This window comes from Tympanuchus pallidicinctus, unplaced genomic scaffold, assembly GCF_026119805.1.
Source record: "Tympanuchus pallidicinctus isolate F22 unplaced genomic scaffold, pur_lepc_1.0 scaffold8, whole genome shotgun sequence".
Lineage (NCBI taxonomy): Eukaryota > Metazoa > Chordata > Aves > Galliformes > Phasianidae > Tympanuchus > Tympanuchus pallidicinctus.
The window spans coordinates 11487026-11505247 of NW_026294802.1; the positions used below are offsets into that span (position 1 = coordinate 11487026).

Here is an 18222-nt window from a genome sequence, read left to right on the forward strand (position 1 = left end):
AAGTCTCTAGCCACTGAATGGATAGAGAAGAGATGATAACAGCAAATCCTGCTGGGAGCCTTTGTGCCTAAAGGAGATTTCCTATTTCTTATTTCTGATTATAGACAAGAATTGAGCTTGCTTCCTGGCCCTTCAGCTATTCTCTCCGAAGCACAAAGAGCTTGATGGGCATGAAGAAAGAACATACAAGAATAGAGGATGTTGTCAAAATACCCTTGAAGAATCCCTTCCATCTCCAACTGTGAACAGACATCTTCAGCCAACTCAGATACCTCAGCACCATGAAGAATTCAAAGCAATTTTTGCCTATGCTCTGGAATGAGGATGGGCTCTCCTGCTCTTTCTTGAAGAGTGCCTGTCTTAAAAGGCACTTCATATCAAAAGGAAAAGATCTTCCTTGGACACTGATGAGGGATATCCTTATTTCAGGATCTGCCACTTCTCCATTATTCAAAGAGACTTTACTCAATTTGCTGACACTTCCTATTAATGAGCACATTTTTTACTAAGTTCTCTTCTACAGCTTTCCTATCAGCTTGGCATGCAAGGGAGAGGAAGAAAAGTGTGTAATTATGCAATATGATACAACAAGTTTTACATTATTGGGAATTAATGGAGCCTTCAGGCAAGCTTTGGTGGCACAAGTCCAAACACTAAGTGACTGCAACTACCTGAGAAGAGCAGTAATCCCTCCAAATATGCAGTGCCTCAGGTATCTGAGAGCTAATTGAAATGGCATTTATAAATAGGAACGAGTGTTTCATTTATTTATTTATTTTTGCCTTACCCGTGTGTTAATGGTATTAAGTTACTGAAAAGTAATAAGAAATCTTACATGTTCATGTTATATTGGATGTTATGGTGCAATGGGTAATTTGCTAATAAAAAAATCTCTTTCAGTCTTAACCTCATGATGTCATTTTCCACAGAAAGGAGTAAACATTGCTGTGTTTATTCAAAGAAAGAATGAACGTAAGATTAGGTAGAGCTGGTTCTTGAGAAACAAGAAAGTATCACAGAACAGAGAAAGGCCCAACTTTACAGGGCTGAAGGAGAGGAACATGGAGTCTTTTGTGACAGCGTGATCAAGAAATGTCTTGGGGAAAGCCATGGGATGTGGGAGAGATCAGTGTAGAAAAAGCAGCAGGAAACAGGAGGCATGGTTGCAGTAGGACCAGTAACTGTATAAATACAGACAAGGACACCTTGGCTCTGATCAGAGGCTCTGATTTGCTACTCAGCAACAGACCAATAGTTAGTGAGCTATAAAATCACATCATACATGCTCCAACATTTACTGTTGCAATCTCTGAAGTCTCTTACATGTTTTACTTGAATACTGATTGATCTTGACGAAGAAAAGCATGTAGATCCTGTTGATGTGTCAGGGAAATAACAGTCACACTTCCAACAGCAGCTTGCCTTTAAAACACATGCGATCAAAGCCTTCACAGAAGGAGATCCAGGTACTTTCCAATAGCACAGATTTATGTCAGAGAGGATCTCTGGAGATTATCTAGTCCAATACACTGCTCGTTTAAGGACAACATTTAAAGTTACAAGAGGTTGATCAAAGTCTTCTCTGGGCAAATTTTGAATATTTCCAAGGATGAAGATCCCCGAGTATTTGACCAGTCATCTTTATGACCTTCCAGTCAACATCACTCTAGTCCACCAGTGTCTTTTTTAAACTGGAGGGTGCTCACAGCTGGACTCAGTACTTCAGATGTGAACAGTGTCTCATTAGCTATACTCTTACTAATGCCCAGTGAGCCATTAGGATACTTCATCACTAGTGCCTAGTGGTTCACTAGCCCATGAAGTCTTCTCACCCTCCAACTTGCTGCCATCCAAGAGCTTGCTGAGGCTGCACTCTGTCCAAGCAGAGGATTGCTAATGAGGCTCTGACTCGATGAGAATTGTACAGGTGCAGCATGACTTTGCCCTTAACATCTCCATTTGTCCTTTCCTAGACAAAGCCATAGTAAAAAACCATGCATAAAGGAGACAAACTAAGGCAGAATTGGAAAAAATAGCTGATCAAGACTGAAACAATCTACAACAGTTCTTAATCATTCCTGTGTTCAGTCCAGGATTAACTAATTAATGAGTGCTCTAAGCCCCTGGCAACACACTTTTTATTGGAAAGGATTACTGTAAATGTGAAAGGGGCCAGGGAACAGTTTAGTCTCGGAGATGCTCCCCACCCCTGTCTGCTCAGAGTGACTTGCTTTCTGGCAGCTGTCTGCAGGCCAAATGTTTTCCCAATAACTGTCAGCATCCTGCCTGCATGTCAGATGGGTGCCAGCTGCTAGGGAGGTGAAGGGGGACATTATTCATCTGGGAGATCAGTAAGCCCCAGTGGGAGAAGCAGGCCTCCAAGCAGCTGGTCAGCAGCAGGAGCTGAGATGGAGGCAACTGAGAATAAGTAAATAAGCACATTATAACTTCCTTGCTCTTTGTTATTTCCAGCTTAAAATAGAAGAGGGGAACAGGCAGGTGAGGAGCAGGAAGACATTATCCTCACCCACATAGGAATCATTTCTCCATTTGTAGACATTTATTGGAGGTGATGATTTGATTCACGTGTGACTGCAGCTTGCCAGGATCCAGACTACTTATTTCTTTATGCCAGTCCATTTTCTCTGCAGAATATGTTGGTGAGGGAAAGGGCCATTTGGGACTTTGGTGTTTTGTCTTAAGTACACTTCTAAAAGCTCACATGTGATTACACAACCCCGTCTCCAATTAGAATACAAATTGCCATGTCAGTGATACAAAATTATCTCCCAAATGTTGCTCAGTGTTATATATATATATAGCATGTATATAGCACAGATTGTACCTTGTGGCACATGCTGTGAATCTTGGGAGAACTATATGCTCAATATATTTTTCTTCTTTTTTTTTTTTTTTTCCTAGGGACCTAAACCTTCCCAATCAATTTTTCCCTTCATCATGCATTTCTGCAGAAATCTGAAGAATTTTAAAGCAACAAATAAATAAAAAAAAAGACATTTTCTGAGAGTCCCCCAGTTAAATCAAGAGTTAAATTTTAAAAGGTAGGGACAACATAGAGCCTACGGTTCTTTCTTGACACAAAATTCCTTGAAGGCAAGAAGCTGGGTGGCAACCTACAACCTATATGTGCTACACCAGCAACAAGGATCAGCTACTGTCATGACATTCCTGGATATCTGCTGGTAGAAGAACTGTGAGGAATCACCAGCTCCTGTGAATGAAGGGTCTTCGAGAGACAAGAAAATGTCCACTTCCTAGTGATGTGCAGCTGCTGTGGTTTTATGATTTTTGTTATCAGTATTCCACATCATAACATCATGTAGTGTACTGGGAGTTAAAGAGTTAATGTTCCAGTTCCATGTATTGTCAACAGTTCTGGGTGCCTCTCTCAGAAGAGAAGACGTGAACTACAGCTCCGAATTCACCAGTGAAAAAGGATTTGTTTCCATGTGCTGTGGTTGTACTCATCTTTTCATCAAAGTTCCCTTTGGGAAAAAAAGAGCACTTTTGGATCTTTGTGTATGTAGGATGGTGATTCAACAGGCAGATGATATGCTATCAGTGCACAGAGCTTAGTATAAGCACTGAATAGCTGAAAACAGTGCTAGTTAAAGGAACAAATGGAAGAAACAGAGCATTCATGACCCCACTACAGCTCTGAGTGATGAAGGCACAGCACCCAGGATGACCTGGATAACGCACAGGTTTTTAGAACCATAAAAACCTCAGAGTTGGAAGGGACCATTACGGATCATCTAGTCCAACTTCCCTGCAATGAACAGGAACACCACAGCTAGATCAGGTTGCCTAGGGTCTTTACCAACCTCACCTTGAAAGTCTCCAAGGACAAGGCAACAAAACAACTCCGGGCAACCTGTTCCATGGCCTCAGTACCCTTTTTCTCACGTCTAACCTAAATCTCCCCTCTCTAAGCTTGAAACCATTTCCACTTGTTCTATCATCACAGTCCCTGCTAAAGAATCTGTCCTTTTCTTTCCTGTGGCTCCCTTTTAGATGCAAGTTCTTCACCCTTTGAACAGTCCACCCATCAAATCAATACCTCTCTGATTTGGAAAGAAGAATGTTGTGGAGTACTGTGTCAAAGACCATACTGAAGTCCAGATAGATGACAACAGAGGCTCTTCTTTTGTCCATTAATGCAATATATTATCATAAAAGGCCACTAGGTTAGTCAAGTAGGATTTGCCTTTGATGAAGCCATGCTTGTTCTCCCATACCACCTTCCTCTCTTCCATGTACCTTAGCATAGCTTTCAGGAGGATCCGCTCCTCAACTTTTCCCAGCACAGAGGTGAGACTGACAGGTCAGTAGTTCCTGAGGTCATCCTTTTTACCACTCTTAAAAATGAGTGTGATGTTGTCTTTTTTCCAGTCACCAAGGATTTCATGTGATTGCCATGACTTTTCAAATATCATTGAATGGTTTGGTGACTACATCAGCTAATTCCCTCAGGATTCTGGGGTGCATCTCATTGGTACCCATTTTACACTGAGCAGCTATATTCAGGCAAGGCCTGAAAGATTAAATGCCACCCCATTGCTGGGGTTTTCCCATAGAAAGGGTTTGTCCCATATGCTTGGCTTCTCTCTGCTTCTCTGTCTATTTTGTCACTCCTTTCCACTTGCCAGGGCTGTTGCTTCACACAGAGCCTCTTGATCCAGATGATGGGCACCTCTTAGTCCATCAGCCGTTGTACTGTGGTGCTACAGTGAGGTTTGCAACAGAACTTCACAGTGGTAGGTCCCATGTAGACATACCAAAATGTGGCCTTGATGATGATACCAATTTTTGCCCTTGATGATCAGCCCCAATGGCAACAGAGCCAGCTCCACAGGGAGACAGGAGATGAGAGCAGTCTGGCCCATGATTAATTTATATCCTTAAAAGCCTGTAATGCTCTCAGAGACATTAGTATTCCCTATATAAGAAAACTGTCCAGTTTTCTTATATAAGGCATATCCCTGCCCACATCCACTGGAATTAATAGCTGAAGCCTTGTAAAGCCCAAAAGGCAAACAGAAAACTGTGTTTAATCTAATGCAGAGGCTGAGATCATAGTTTAGTAGTCTAAGTGTTGTCAGAAGCAGAGACAGCTCAAATTCTCATTTATACTGAGACACTTTTATAATATCCTGAAAGTATAAATGCACCTCAGAATGGGTGCAGTGCCAGCACTGACAGCCTCTTTGCACTATGGAAATGTTGGTAAAAAAGGCCCTTCGGGGAAATGAAGAACAAATGGAAACAAAAATCCCACTCTTTACATCTAAACTCAGTAGAGATGACACAACCTAAGAGCTTTCAAAGGTACATTAGACTCCAGACAGTTTAGTATGAGTGTGTGTGTGTGTGCATATATGTCTGTAGGTCTGTAAAACAGGAAGTAGTGGATGTTTTGGAAGGAAGATAAAGGATCCACCCAAATGATATAAAAGCAGGCATCACCCACGCTTAGTTTTTTTCACACTGCTTAATTACTTCACAATGGTCCATTCATTGCACCCAGAAAGGCTGCCGCTTCTCAGTTGAAGGGGTCACTCTAAGTCAGTGAGAGATTTTCTGGGATGAACGAGTACCATCTCCTCTTTCCCACACTTGAGATTTCACTGGGGAATCTCTGATGCCAACTGTACCCAAAGAAGTGCCGGGATAACAAGGACCAAGACATAGAAGCTTCTCTGACTGAGCCCCAAGTGCCCTGCTCATCCCTCTGCTCTGTTCCCAGTCAAGACTTGAGGCAGGAGGTCACACACTGAAATAGGGAAATGGTGGAAAATTAGTGAGATGTTCCATCACAAGCTTTTTGTTTTCTAACTATGAATAAAGCTTGCTGAATGGAGTGCTGATGGAGGCATTGTGTACCGTAGTGGAAATGGCACAGCGAAACACATGCAATTTTGCAGATTTATAATATTCTCTATCTCCAGCATCACATTTCAATGAGACTGCCTCAATCATGCTATACTACAGATGTGCAGAACTTAATAGATATGTAAAGGAGTTCTGTTGCTGCAAAACTGAACACTGGGAGATACATTTTTACAAAATTTAAGCAAGAAAAATAATGCATGCTTCCATTACGTTGTTCGCAAACTTATTAGGTAGTTTCTTGTTTAAAGATACACGGGCTAGTAGTTGTGAAGGTCTATATACTTCCAGTTCCTTGCTCTCTTTAATTGATTGTATCATTTAAAATATATGTATAAAACGATTGTATCTTCTCAACAAAAGAAGGTAAAAGAGCCACAGCCCTTTCTTTGTGAAGCTCAAATCAGTTTACACAGGGTGTACGAGAATGACTTAAATCTAAGGTGGCAGAAAGATCAAGAGATCAGCAAGGAAAGAGTTTTCCTTCTACCATATGACAGGAAGTCCCCAGTCTAAAGGAGGTAGGAGATCTGCTGCAATATGACATAATTTAATAGGCTAAGAGTTCAATTAACATTACACAAGACTGGAGAGAAAATCCCAGTAGTTGTTTTATTATTACTCTTAAGTGTTTATTGTTTCATTGATTTAAATTCCACTGGCTTGTAATGTATTTACTATTTTTAGACCAATCTGCCGCCTCTCTGTGCTCCCAGAGGCTACAGCATCGACGGTAGTTTGATGTGTTGAAATGCTATACACATCTCTACACAGGCAGAAGCAAATCCTCCTCTTCCATAAGCACTCACAGATGTAAACACAAAAAGCTGAACTGCTGCCACTCACAGAAAAATTTACATTTACATATATATAAATATATACTTCATATATAAATAGCCACACGAGGTTAGTTTTTATATATGTGTATTAACCAGGAGCAGAAACATGAACACCGTGCTTCAGACACTCCTGTGAAATAAATTTTGTCTTCAGTTTCAGTTTAATAGATGATGAATTTTCTACTAGACATATGAATGGCTTTGGGAGGAAAAGCATGGGAAGGAAAATGAAGATGTGATCAACCTAGGAAATGGTTCTTGGGAAGCCTTCCAGCGTTGTGAGCAAGTGAACAAAAGAGTGCATTAGCACTGTGTACTGTCTGATGGATGCTCCAGTGGTAGGTTCATAGGACATTTGCTGACTTTAACTGAGAAACAGACATTCATGGACTGAAAGAAAGCAAATGGATATAACAGACCTGACATGTACAGTTTTTAGCAGACACTCTTGTAACTGTGCCAAAGAAAGAATGGAGACTTGTGGACATTCTGAGAGATTTCAAGGCCTGTAATGAATTCACGGACCACAGTCACAGCTAACTGACAATGACAAGCACTGTTTTGGAAATGTTGTCCTGAGAAATGAAACTGAGCTCAGCACTGTCAGAATCACCATTTTTCATATGCTCTAATAATCCCTTTCAAAAATCTCCCTGCATTATATCTTATATATTTGTAACTCTATTTCTGAACAAGAAGCAAATAAACAAAAGTTTAAAAGATTAAATGTGTGAACATTATTAAATTTCAAGATGTCATATACATCAAAAAGTGTATGTAGAAATGTAGAAAATGTAGAAAAAGAAGTAGGGAGGCTAGAAAAATGGATTGGGAAACTGGCAATGAAATTTCAATCAAATAGGGAAAAGCTTTTGTGTCAAAAATAAAATATAGAGTTGAAAGATTTAATGACAGAAACTAATATGTAGACTTGCAAATAATAAAGTGGAAGGTAGTATCAAGGCCCTGTAAACAGCATTTTTCCATCATATCTTCCATATGACTTCCTACGCTGCTCTTTGTATAGCACCAGTAACAAGTCAAAACTGCAGGCACTCTGGTGTCCAAAAGAAAAGAAACAATGTGAAATAAAAATAGAAATAAAGTGAATTGGATGTGTAATTGGGAAAGCATTGCTCAGGAAGAATCTTTGTTTGCAGTGACTGCAAATTATGAAGTAATGTTAGCAGGGAAAATCATTACCAAATGATAAGGTATTACCTGTGAGATATATATCAGGGTAAGGCTAAAGCATAGAGAATCTAATGCAAAAGAGGTGAGATTTAAGGGGCAAATTGGGAAGAGAAGACGAATTCATAGAAGGGCTTTGTGTTTATTGCAGTAACAGTCTACCAGCATCAGGATCTACACAGGTAGACTAATGAGTGCAAGGCACTGTTTACAGTGAAAGATGGTTGGTAGAACAGGAGACATAAATGAACAGAAAGAAAGATTAATCATCTCCCCTTTATTAGGAGATGTAAGACTAAAAAGAACCTAAAGATGAGGGATGAAGGATCTGGACTGGAAGCAATGACTAGATGGCACAATGTGCAATTGAGACCTGGTACAAAACCACTAGTATCAAATCAGACTTTCCATCTCTTCTGGGAAACTTCCAGATCATCATAACTGTTCTCCTTCAAATACCAGCCAGATCCTGAAATCATCCTGCTTGCTCTCAAATCTCTCCAGAAAACCCAGTTTTCAAGAAAAGTTGGTACTACTCACCTTACCACCTTGGTGCCATTCCTCATGACCTGCATGTCCACCATGCAGCCACCGGTGACATAAGCAGCCAGGTTCAGCTCAGAGAACTCAGCCTGGGGTAGAGCAAAAGGACAGAGTATTATTCAAGGGCAGCAGAGACATAAACTCATCAACACCCAATTGTCTTTTTTTTTTTTTTTTTTAATTTACTTTTTTCCCATGAGGCAATGGGAGATCCAATTCCATCTGATTTACCCCAGAGAAGCTGCAGAAATATTTATGAGTCCCACACTTCAGGTGCGCAAGTTTACAGGATTAAGCTTATTGCAGTAATAAATACTGAAGGAATTAAGAATAAGCAAGATGAAAAACACATACAGGAAAGAATAAAAATAATAATAAAAAGAGGTAAGGTCATTTGAATTCAAATTCCAAGTTTCCACTTGGAAACATTCATTTAGAATTATTTCTGAGTTGGCTGCTGTGCTGCTGGCCAGCCATAAAGATAATAATAACACAAATGGTTTAAACCTCCTTTAATAGCTAAAAATCCTCATTATGCTGTAGAGAAGTGATAAGCAGATGCACCCACATGATGCAATTCACTTATTAAGATTTTAACTCTTAAAGGATTAGAAAAGCCAGATAGGCTGTTAACAGTACTCTCAGTTATTGAAACAGTTTATCTTCTAAAAGAGGTGCAACTTACAAGTCTGGGAAGGTTGGCAAGGAATATTTAAGCTTTGGGGGAGCAAAAGGCAAATGTGCACCAGGTGATTCTGACTGCAGAGGGTGTCAGTGAAAGTTAACACTCAAATCACTGTGATTAACGGGGTGAGAGGTGTGATGACCTGTGGTGAGGCAGCTGGTCGTGCACCCAACAGGCAGGAGTGTAGCAAGGCTTGCGGGTTCAAGCCATTTGGAGCAGGAGGAGAACATTGGGTTTAGCTGCTCTGCACAAGACTTGGGCTCCAAACCCTAAAATTGTCCTTTATGAGGCAAGTGAATAGATCTCAGACTTGCATAACCTGTTCATTTATTGTCTTCACTGGTGCACCATACAGTATTTTGCTTTCCATCATGATGCAAACACATCCTTATGGATCCAGAACTACTGGGCTTGCCTGATCAAGCTGTGGTTTACCTATATTTATAAATAATCAGATTTCAGTTTTCCAGACAGAAATTTGTATTTGTTTGTATTTGTTTTCTTCTCTTTCAACAGATAATTTTCCCCTTCTCACTAATGACTTTCTTTCAGAATTAGTTTTTTTGTGGGGACTGGGCAGCAGTTAATCATCTTCTAACTTGTGGCTACTTAATAACAGAGCACTAACGTGGTGTTGCTAATCCTTGTGATTTTATTGAGATCCTTGCAGTATCTAATATTCTTCTGAAATTTCTACTAGTTGGAACTGCAAGACAGTGCCAGGAACAACTTTCACACAGCAGAAAACCCACCAAAAACAGTAAAAAAGAAAAAAAAAACATGTTTTGTCTTCATGGAAAAAGCTTGTAGATGGAGAACTGGTGCACCTGTAAAGATTTGTAGGCCAGACGATAAATGAAAAAATCACTTCCAACTTTCATTTTATATAATCTGTGTAATTTTAAAGCAGTGACTGTAGATTGGTAACCTGATGATGTAATGAAATTTCATGTCTGCAGCCCTGTGTAAACTTTTCAAAGCAACACCCTTACATGATCTTACATCACTGTAACTCCCAGTTATAACAGAAGGAGGGGGAAAATTCCTGTTGCCAAGAATAAAATCTTATTTCACACACACACACACACACACACACACACACACACGTGACTTGCTGGCCTTCTCTTATGAGATTGCATGGCCTTTGTTTTAGCTGCAGACATACCGCTTAGGTTAGTTGATCTTCAGAGATTATAATGGATCAGAGAGAAGAAAATATGTATTTCAAAAGTCATCTGCATTTGAAATGTTTGAAAATCTCAATAGATATAGGGATTAGTTCACCTTGAACAAATTCAAGGAGAGGAGATGCCTTCGGTACTATCCATAATGTCCTCAGGGTGTCTGATGAGAGTGCAATATAACACATCTGCTTGCTAGCGTATACGTGGGCTTAGTAAACTGGGGAAAGGAAAGGATGTGTTTCCCACCTCTGTGGCTGTCTATTCCTCAGAGTTATCCCACTTAGGATGTTACTTTGCACCTTCAGTTTATGCAGCTGAGGGACATCTCATCCAACTTGAAAGCCAGCTCTAGAGAGGCAAGTTTTGGGCTTGTGTTTTCATGGTTTTTATGCTCTTCTTCCAAAGTGGTTTTGTTCTAACATTTGGATTTGCCAGGAGTGAAAACGGGCATTCCTCATATACAGCCAAACTAAGTCAGCCTGACAGGCGTTGCTCCGCAGCAGTCAGACCAAACAAAGCCATGCTCAGACACCTGACATCCAAACAGGCTTGAGAACCCTCTGAGCTGGTAAGTACTTCATACCAAACTGCCAGGACCAATTTCAGGCCTGTTTATGTCAAGAGCCAAAAGAAAGGGAGAAATCCCCTTTGGCAACCATTGTACTGGGCACCCTGGCAAGGAGCAGAGAAAGGGTCTGCAGGGCTCTGCACAACCCCAGCCCCAAAACAACTCCAATATGCAACCACAGCTGAGTCCTAACCTTCCCCTGGCATCCACTTCTGTTTTAACGGACTAAGTTAAGGACCACTGCTGCTCTTATGCTTTGTCCCATCTGACAGTCTGCTGCTAGACGGCGTTTGGAAGAAGGCTGAAAATTTCAGTCAGCAGAAATTGTTTCCTGTTGATTTTCCAATGCTCCCTGTATTTTTAACTTTGTGGGTTTTGTAGCCTGATGACTTCCCCTGGCTGGGATTTTAAGTCTGAGATCATCCCCAGCCTGCTCTTACCTTGCAGACAAAGAAAGCAGCCCATGCAGATTATGACAGGTAACTGTGCACAGAACAGGATAGTGCAGCTCTCCATTGCCTTGAAGAGTTATTCATGTTAGGACTCATCAAGTATAAGGCAGCAAAACATTAGCCAGATGGTGTTTTATACTTGCTTTGCAAACGGTGCCAGTGGCTGCAAAAACATTCAGAGCAAGAGAGAACCACGTGTGACAAACGTGACACAACCTATTTTCTATGATAATGTAATACAGACTGTGGGCCTGGGAGTATATCTGTACCTTTGTGAGTCTCAGATTTGAAAGGACTATTCTATTAAAAAATGCCTACTATTTCAAGTATTTGGAATCACAAATCTCTCCAGTTCACTCGGACTCAGTTTCAAGCTACTCTCAGTTTGTCCCATTAGTGTTCTCTAGATACTGGAGATCTTTCTGTTGAGATATTTTAGGGTTTCTGTTTGCTGAGAATAAAACAAAGAGGCCGTAGATTTTAAAGATTCCTTGGATACAAATGTTCAGGCTAGTTTTAAAATATTTTTCACAGAATTGGGGTGGAAGGACTTCAAGATATCACGCAAACTGTTTCTCCTTCCTAAGGCAGGATTAGTTCTACCTCTGCCATTGTGTGCAGATGCTACAGAAAAATTCTTCCATGTGCAATGATCCTCTTTAGACAATCTGTGCTATAACAATCTTGGAAAGTTTTCCAGAAGTTTAACCCGAATTTCTCTTGATTTCTTAAGCCCACTGCAGAAGTTGAAGGCTTGAAGAGTTACCCTTTTATTTATTTACCTATTTATTTATTTATTTATTTATTTATTTTTCTTAGACAGAACAACCTCATTCCTGTAAGATTTTTTTGTAGGTGGTGTTTAGCAACACAGTGGTAAATGTTGCTGTCACTGGATTCCTCTCTGTTGGGACCACAATGTTCTTGGATTGTGACAGCTCAAGTTTTTGCCGTGTTTTTTTAATTGAGATCTGATCATTGCCTTACAGAAGTGGCTCCTGTTCTTATGTTCCAGCACGGTGTTAGACCCCAAACTTCTGCAAGGGAACAGTGGTCTTATGGGAGGCCGCTGTGCTCCCTGACTGATCCCTGGTTTCCCAGGCTCTTGCCTACCCACTGATGGTGGTCCACCTCCAAATAGGCCTGAGAAGGCTGGTTACCTTGGCCCTATCCTTGTGTCAGTGAGGCATGCACACTCAAGCTGTGTGCCCGAGCTCCTTTTCTCCTCCACTATTCCTGCGGTGGTCGCACACACGCTTCAGATCTGAGTCTTGATCTTGCTATATCCTTTCCAATGGACTTCCTGTTCCCAGCCTGCTGTCACTGGATGTCTGGAGCTCTGGGAATTAACTGACAAGGAGAGTCGATTAATGTGGTATTAATTAAATACTAGGTAGGATCGCAAGGGAGACAGTCTGAGCAAGATGACTGCTGTTGTTCCATATTTTTTGTTCCCTCTACAGCCAGCTCTCTATCTGGAAATCACCATCCATCTCCCCAAATATTCTTGACCAGTCTATTTGAGACTGTCTGTCTCATACCTCAAACAACTGTGCTACACAAACAGCCTCTGAACAAAGCCCTCTGCTTTCCTAGGCTTGCTCCTGAACCTCCTCACCAATTATCATTATGGATATATTTTTGTTCCCCTGCCCTGTGACATGAAATGCAGTCAGAGTAACAGGCTAGTTTGTGTCACGACTTGGGTACTTGGGATGAGGAATTACTAACGTCTAATCGAATCACATACATTCCTCAGCGGATTTTATGCTTCATTTTTTGGTGGACCTTCCAATATGTATTAGGAAAGACAGACTTCAGCAGACGCCAGACTGCATTCCAGTAACAGCACATTTCACTACAACCATTACAAGCATTTCACGGGGGAGGTAAGCAGTCCCTAATCCCTACACAGGCAGAAAAGTGAACAGATCATCTGGATGTGAGTGAGGGGAAGAGGAGGGGCTAAGGCAGTACATACTTGGTGCATGCATGCATGCAGAATTGGAGATTAGTTATCACTTCATTCTCTGTGTCTCTTTGCTGAGACATTGTCCCTTGGGGTTGACCCTGCCCCCAGTACTGGGGCTGTTACCTGGGAGAAAAGCATGGAGAGGTCCAACAGAGAGGGACACACACACTCCTGTGCAGCTCTAAGGGGAACTGCTCCTGGCAAAGCGCAAATTCAGGATGTGTGCTCCTAATCTACACATAGTGGTGAAGGTCCCCATGCCTTGATCTGCATGAGTGCCGTTTGGAGTATTCACCCTGATGGCATTTGGCCTCTTAAATTTTCTTTTCAGAAATCATGTGACTGCTTGAAAATTGGAGTTCTAGTTAGTAAAAACACATTTCTAAACCTTTTGATCCCAGGATATAGATCAAATGCATGAACTCTGTAAGCCTCCAAAAACAATTGGAAAATGAAAAAAAAAAACAAAAAACAACCCTTGAATCTATTTAATGATTTCAAGTCATTCTTCCTATTTTTCCAATTCCCTTTATTCGCGGTTTATGAATGCTTGTATGTGGCAAAGTTATGAGAACTGCTATTACTGTTCTTGAACAGCTTTCGGGCTTTCAGTTGGAAAAAACAAACCAAAACAACCCAACCCACCACTTGTAATGAATATGTAATGAATAGAAATTATACAGTTGTTTCACGAGAGACTAATTCACACTGTCACACGTGGTCCTATCGAACTCTACCTTTTGAAAGGACCACTGCAAGTCACACATGAAAACATTGTTTTAGGATGAGAGGTACAATGGAAATAGAAGACATGATCTGTATTGCAATTATCTTCTGTATGAGCCAAGTACAACTTTTTCCTGACAATGTTGCCAATAAAGTCATAATCTATACCACAATACTTTTCCAGAAGCATGTACATAGGAGTTCACTGAATAGTCATTCCCTGAAAATAAACCAGGCAGTGGTAAAGAGTGAATGAGCTGTGCAAGAAGAATGCATGTCAGACAGAGAGACGGACCCACCTCGTCACAGCAGGAAATGGTGGGAAGAAGACGGGTGGACAGACAACAGGAATCAAAATTTAGATAAAACTTTTGGCCTCATCAGAGACAATCTGTTAGCTAATTCCAGGAAAGACTTTTTCTGAGTGCACTGAAGTGCCTTTAGCAAATATCTAAAGGAAAGGTATTCAGACTGGGAGAAGTGCTGCTTGCTGTTGCTAGTTAGGTCTGTGCTCTCCTCTTTCCTCTCGTACTTTCTTCAGTCAGTGCAGGACACAGGGCCAAAGATGACCACCAGACCCACAGGATTCAAGCCCTTGCTGTTGTCAGTACTGTGTCACAAAACCCTTTCTTAAACTGGTACATTTACTAAAAGGAGTCATGTCTCCTTTAGCATCCATCCATTTTGTCAGGATAAGCAAGCTAACTCTTTCTGTTTGCTGCCATGAGTCAGGTCTCCACAGTCATCCCTGTGCACATCTCCTACTCTGCACATATCCTGTTCGTGGGCATCTGTATCCTAGATGTGGGATATGACCACTGCCCACAGTGTCATGGTTTGGCTGATGGAGCTGTGGTTGTCCAGGCCTCTGCTCCAACTCTCCTTCCATCTTCTGCTGGTGACACACAACCATACAGTATCCTCTTTGCACATGGAGCAAGCATAACCCACAAGGAGATTCCCAACCCAGGACATTTTATGATCCATATGGGAAATCCAAGGGTCATATGAAATCCTTATAGAATGCACAGTTTGGTTTTCAGTGGGACAAGGCAGAGAAGGTGGTGGTAGAGATGCTGAATTAGTACCAGTTGCCTTCAGTGATGGAAAATCAAAGAGTGTAAAGCCTACAGTACAATTCCTTCTCCTCCCAAGTAGACTGCATTTCCTAATGCCTCATGTCCCCTGGCTAGTGAAGGAGAAAGATGGTCTGAGAAGATAAACGCAGAATTAATTTCCAGAGAGACTAAAAGCAGTGTTGCCAAGTCCGGTGGCATTTATATTTCTTCTTAATGCTGAGCTTAACCATATATCCATTTTATATAATCAAACCTTTCATTTCTAAAAAAAAATTCACTAGCTGTTCTATTTCTAGAGGGAAAGAGCTGCAGATGTATACCCTGCAGTTCCCAAAGCCAGAAATCATAAGGCAAGTAAAAGCAACAGCATGGATCAAAATTTAATGATCTTATTTTAAGCATAAACTAGGAATAGTATTTTTAGACTCAGCTATACTGAGTAAGCTTAAACCCATACTGAGTAAGACTTAAACCATCAGGATTTAAATGGGAATAGGTCAAAGAGATTTTCACTTATCAATCAGTGTTTTGTTCAGTTTCAGGAATGACTACTGGTGTTACAAAAGGATGTGTAGTGAAAAAAATACCCAAATAATGGCAACTTAATGGAAACTGTCTCCAAAGCAAATGGGGCCTGAATTCAAGAGAGCATTTACACAGAAGTTTTGCCTTGTGCAAACTTACATTTTATGCCTAAATCAAATTATGTGTTTCTCTGAGTGGAAATATTTTGTTTATAAATACATCATACTTGCCCTGCTAAATGGTCTCCTAAATGGACTTACACCAAATTAACTGCTCTGTTTGGGAAAAAAAATCTTGCAGGAATAGGCTGGAGATGTATTGGTGGGCTAAAGAGAGAAAGCTCCAGAGCTGCACTATATTTCTATCTGTGGATTAGCATCAGACATGACTTAGCAATGTCATCCAGTCTTCTTTGTGCCAGCACTAGTTTTACTTGAAAATACTTAACTGTTACCACCCTCAGACTCCATCTGATAGTTTATAATAAGAGTCATTCATGCCCACTGCTTCTCTGAGGCCCAGGACCAAAACCCCTGTACAACCAATGGCATTTGATTTCTCTTTCACTTAACAGATTGGCTTCCTATGTTTTGTTTTCTCCAGCATCCTCCCAGGACTATGGTTGCTTCCCAGCACCCCAGCACTCAGCTTGACATACCTGAAAATGAATTTGTGTCCCTGAGTTTCAGTTAGGAGTGGGTGACAACAAATTCTGCAGCCTCTAAGGCAAATAAATAAATTTTGGACATCATGATGAAGATTAGAAGAGAAGAAGAAAAGATGGGAAAAAAGTCAGCCCTCACATTCATTTCAATTGACAGAAGAAGAAAGTAGAAGCTACACATATACATTGGTTGCAGTGTCCCTGACAGCTCCTTCTCCTACTCACAGGCAACCAGGTGTGCCCATAGAGTCTACTGTCTCTTTTTAATGCTAATGGTTAGTGATCAGCTGAAGACCAAGGGCCTGGAAGTGGCACTGAGGTTATTCAGTTCATTTCTACAGTAAACAAACAGAAAACCCTCTTCAAGAGTCCATAAAACCTATTTTTATACAAGCCGAGTCTTATAAAAGTAGCTCCCTAAGCAGCTGGATGGTACTTAACAGTTTCTTCCCTGTGGGTTATCCAGTGTTTAATAGGAACTGAACCTCTGCTGAAGGAACTTGTTGAAACTCAATATTTTGAAACTTCTGCCTGTTTCTCAAATTCAGCTGAAATCAGCCAATGTCTTCCACAGTTTTGGGTGTGGGGGACAGACAGCGAGACAGCATGATCACATATGTCTTGCATTCCTCGAACAACAGCCAAGGGGGAGAGGCAGCTCAGAGAGCTGGTAGGGGAGCTTAACCAGATTAGATAACTGACTTCCCACTGCTGAGAGAGAGCTGTGCAGTTTTCAATGCTGCTACTCCATTATAAATAAGTGATGTTTTGACTTAAAAAAATATTCCTGTTTTCCTTCTCTGCTTCCCCCATGCCCCAACCTTCCAAAATGATTCACCAAGAAAGAAGATGTAATAGAGATGGAGGTGGAAAAGGAAAGCAGCAAGACAGAATCTTTCTTCAGTTTAAACCAAATACTGAGCATTCTAGAAGAACAGCAAAATATTATGTCAGAAAAAAATAGGGTAGTTCTTTTTTCCCAATATGATCTTTTTTCAAGACTACTGAACATTTGAATGTTCAGTTTTATTTTCATGTTTTTATGTCATTCAAACTGTTCTGTTACTTAGCTTTTCAAATCAAGAGTTTCTTCCTATAAAGTACAAAAAATTCTCCTAAGACAAACTATATTTCTGATTGAAGTAATGATGTGTGGGTATCTGAAGCAAGAACAAATGAAAAGAGGAAAATTAAGCATTCGTATATCACAGTTGCAAAAGATGACCTGCTAACCTTTTCTGTCCTAGGCACAGATTTTGATCAAACTGTGCGTCCACATGCACAGCCTTAGGCAAGTGGACAATATCCCTTTGAAAAGAGAAGGAACAACTTGTCACAGATACTGGATCTTGAGAAAGTCTTCAAAACCACTCCATGAGTATTTTTATATAAACACATATGCACATCCACATATATGACACAGAATCTCCAGATTTATAAAGACAGAGAATACCAGGTCATTCAAACATTCACCAGCTTTCTTTACCCATCCAAGTAGTTTTACAGCCCTAAAGTAAAAAAAAAGCAAGCACACGATTTCTTCACTATCAGACTCAGTTCTACATCTCTCTTACTATGCCTGCCTTCAAATTAGGCACCTGCATGGTTATTAACAATCATTTCTGCTGTGACAATCACACTCAGCACATCAGTCAATGCTGAAGAGATTTTGCTGTGTGCAGTTATTTTGCATATGGAAACCAAAACTTTTAGACTTAAATCAGAATAAGTTGGAAGACTTCAATAACACACATGTGGAATATAACATCACAAAGATGCACTTCTGTGTACTGGCTTCTCACTTTTACAGACACACATATGGAACTGTGAGGTAGTCTTCCAATGGAAGAAATGATAGTTCCACCACCAAAATGGAAAACTTAA

At 40.6% G+C, this 18222-nt stretch overlaps 1 protein-coding gene across 1 annotated transcript in view; it reads right to left on the minus strand.

Annotated features, from left to right (window-relative positions):
• Positions 1 to 18222, minus strand: part of SYN3 (synapsin III) — a 199626-nt gene that overhangs the window by 145929 nt on the left and 35475 nt on the right. Inside the window, exon 4 of the mRNA XM_052669016.1 lies at positions 8481 to 8572. Coding sequence (XP_052524976.1) covers positions 8481 to 8572 — 92 coding nt within the window. The remainder of the gene's footprint in view (positions 1 to 8480; positions 8573 to 18222) is intronic.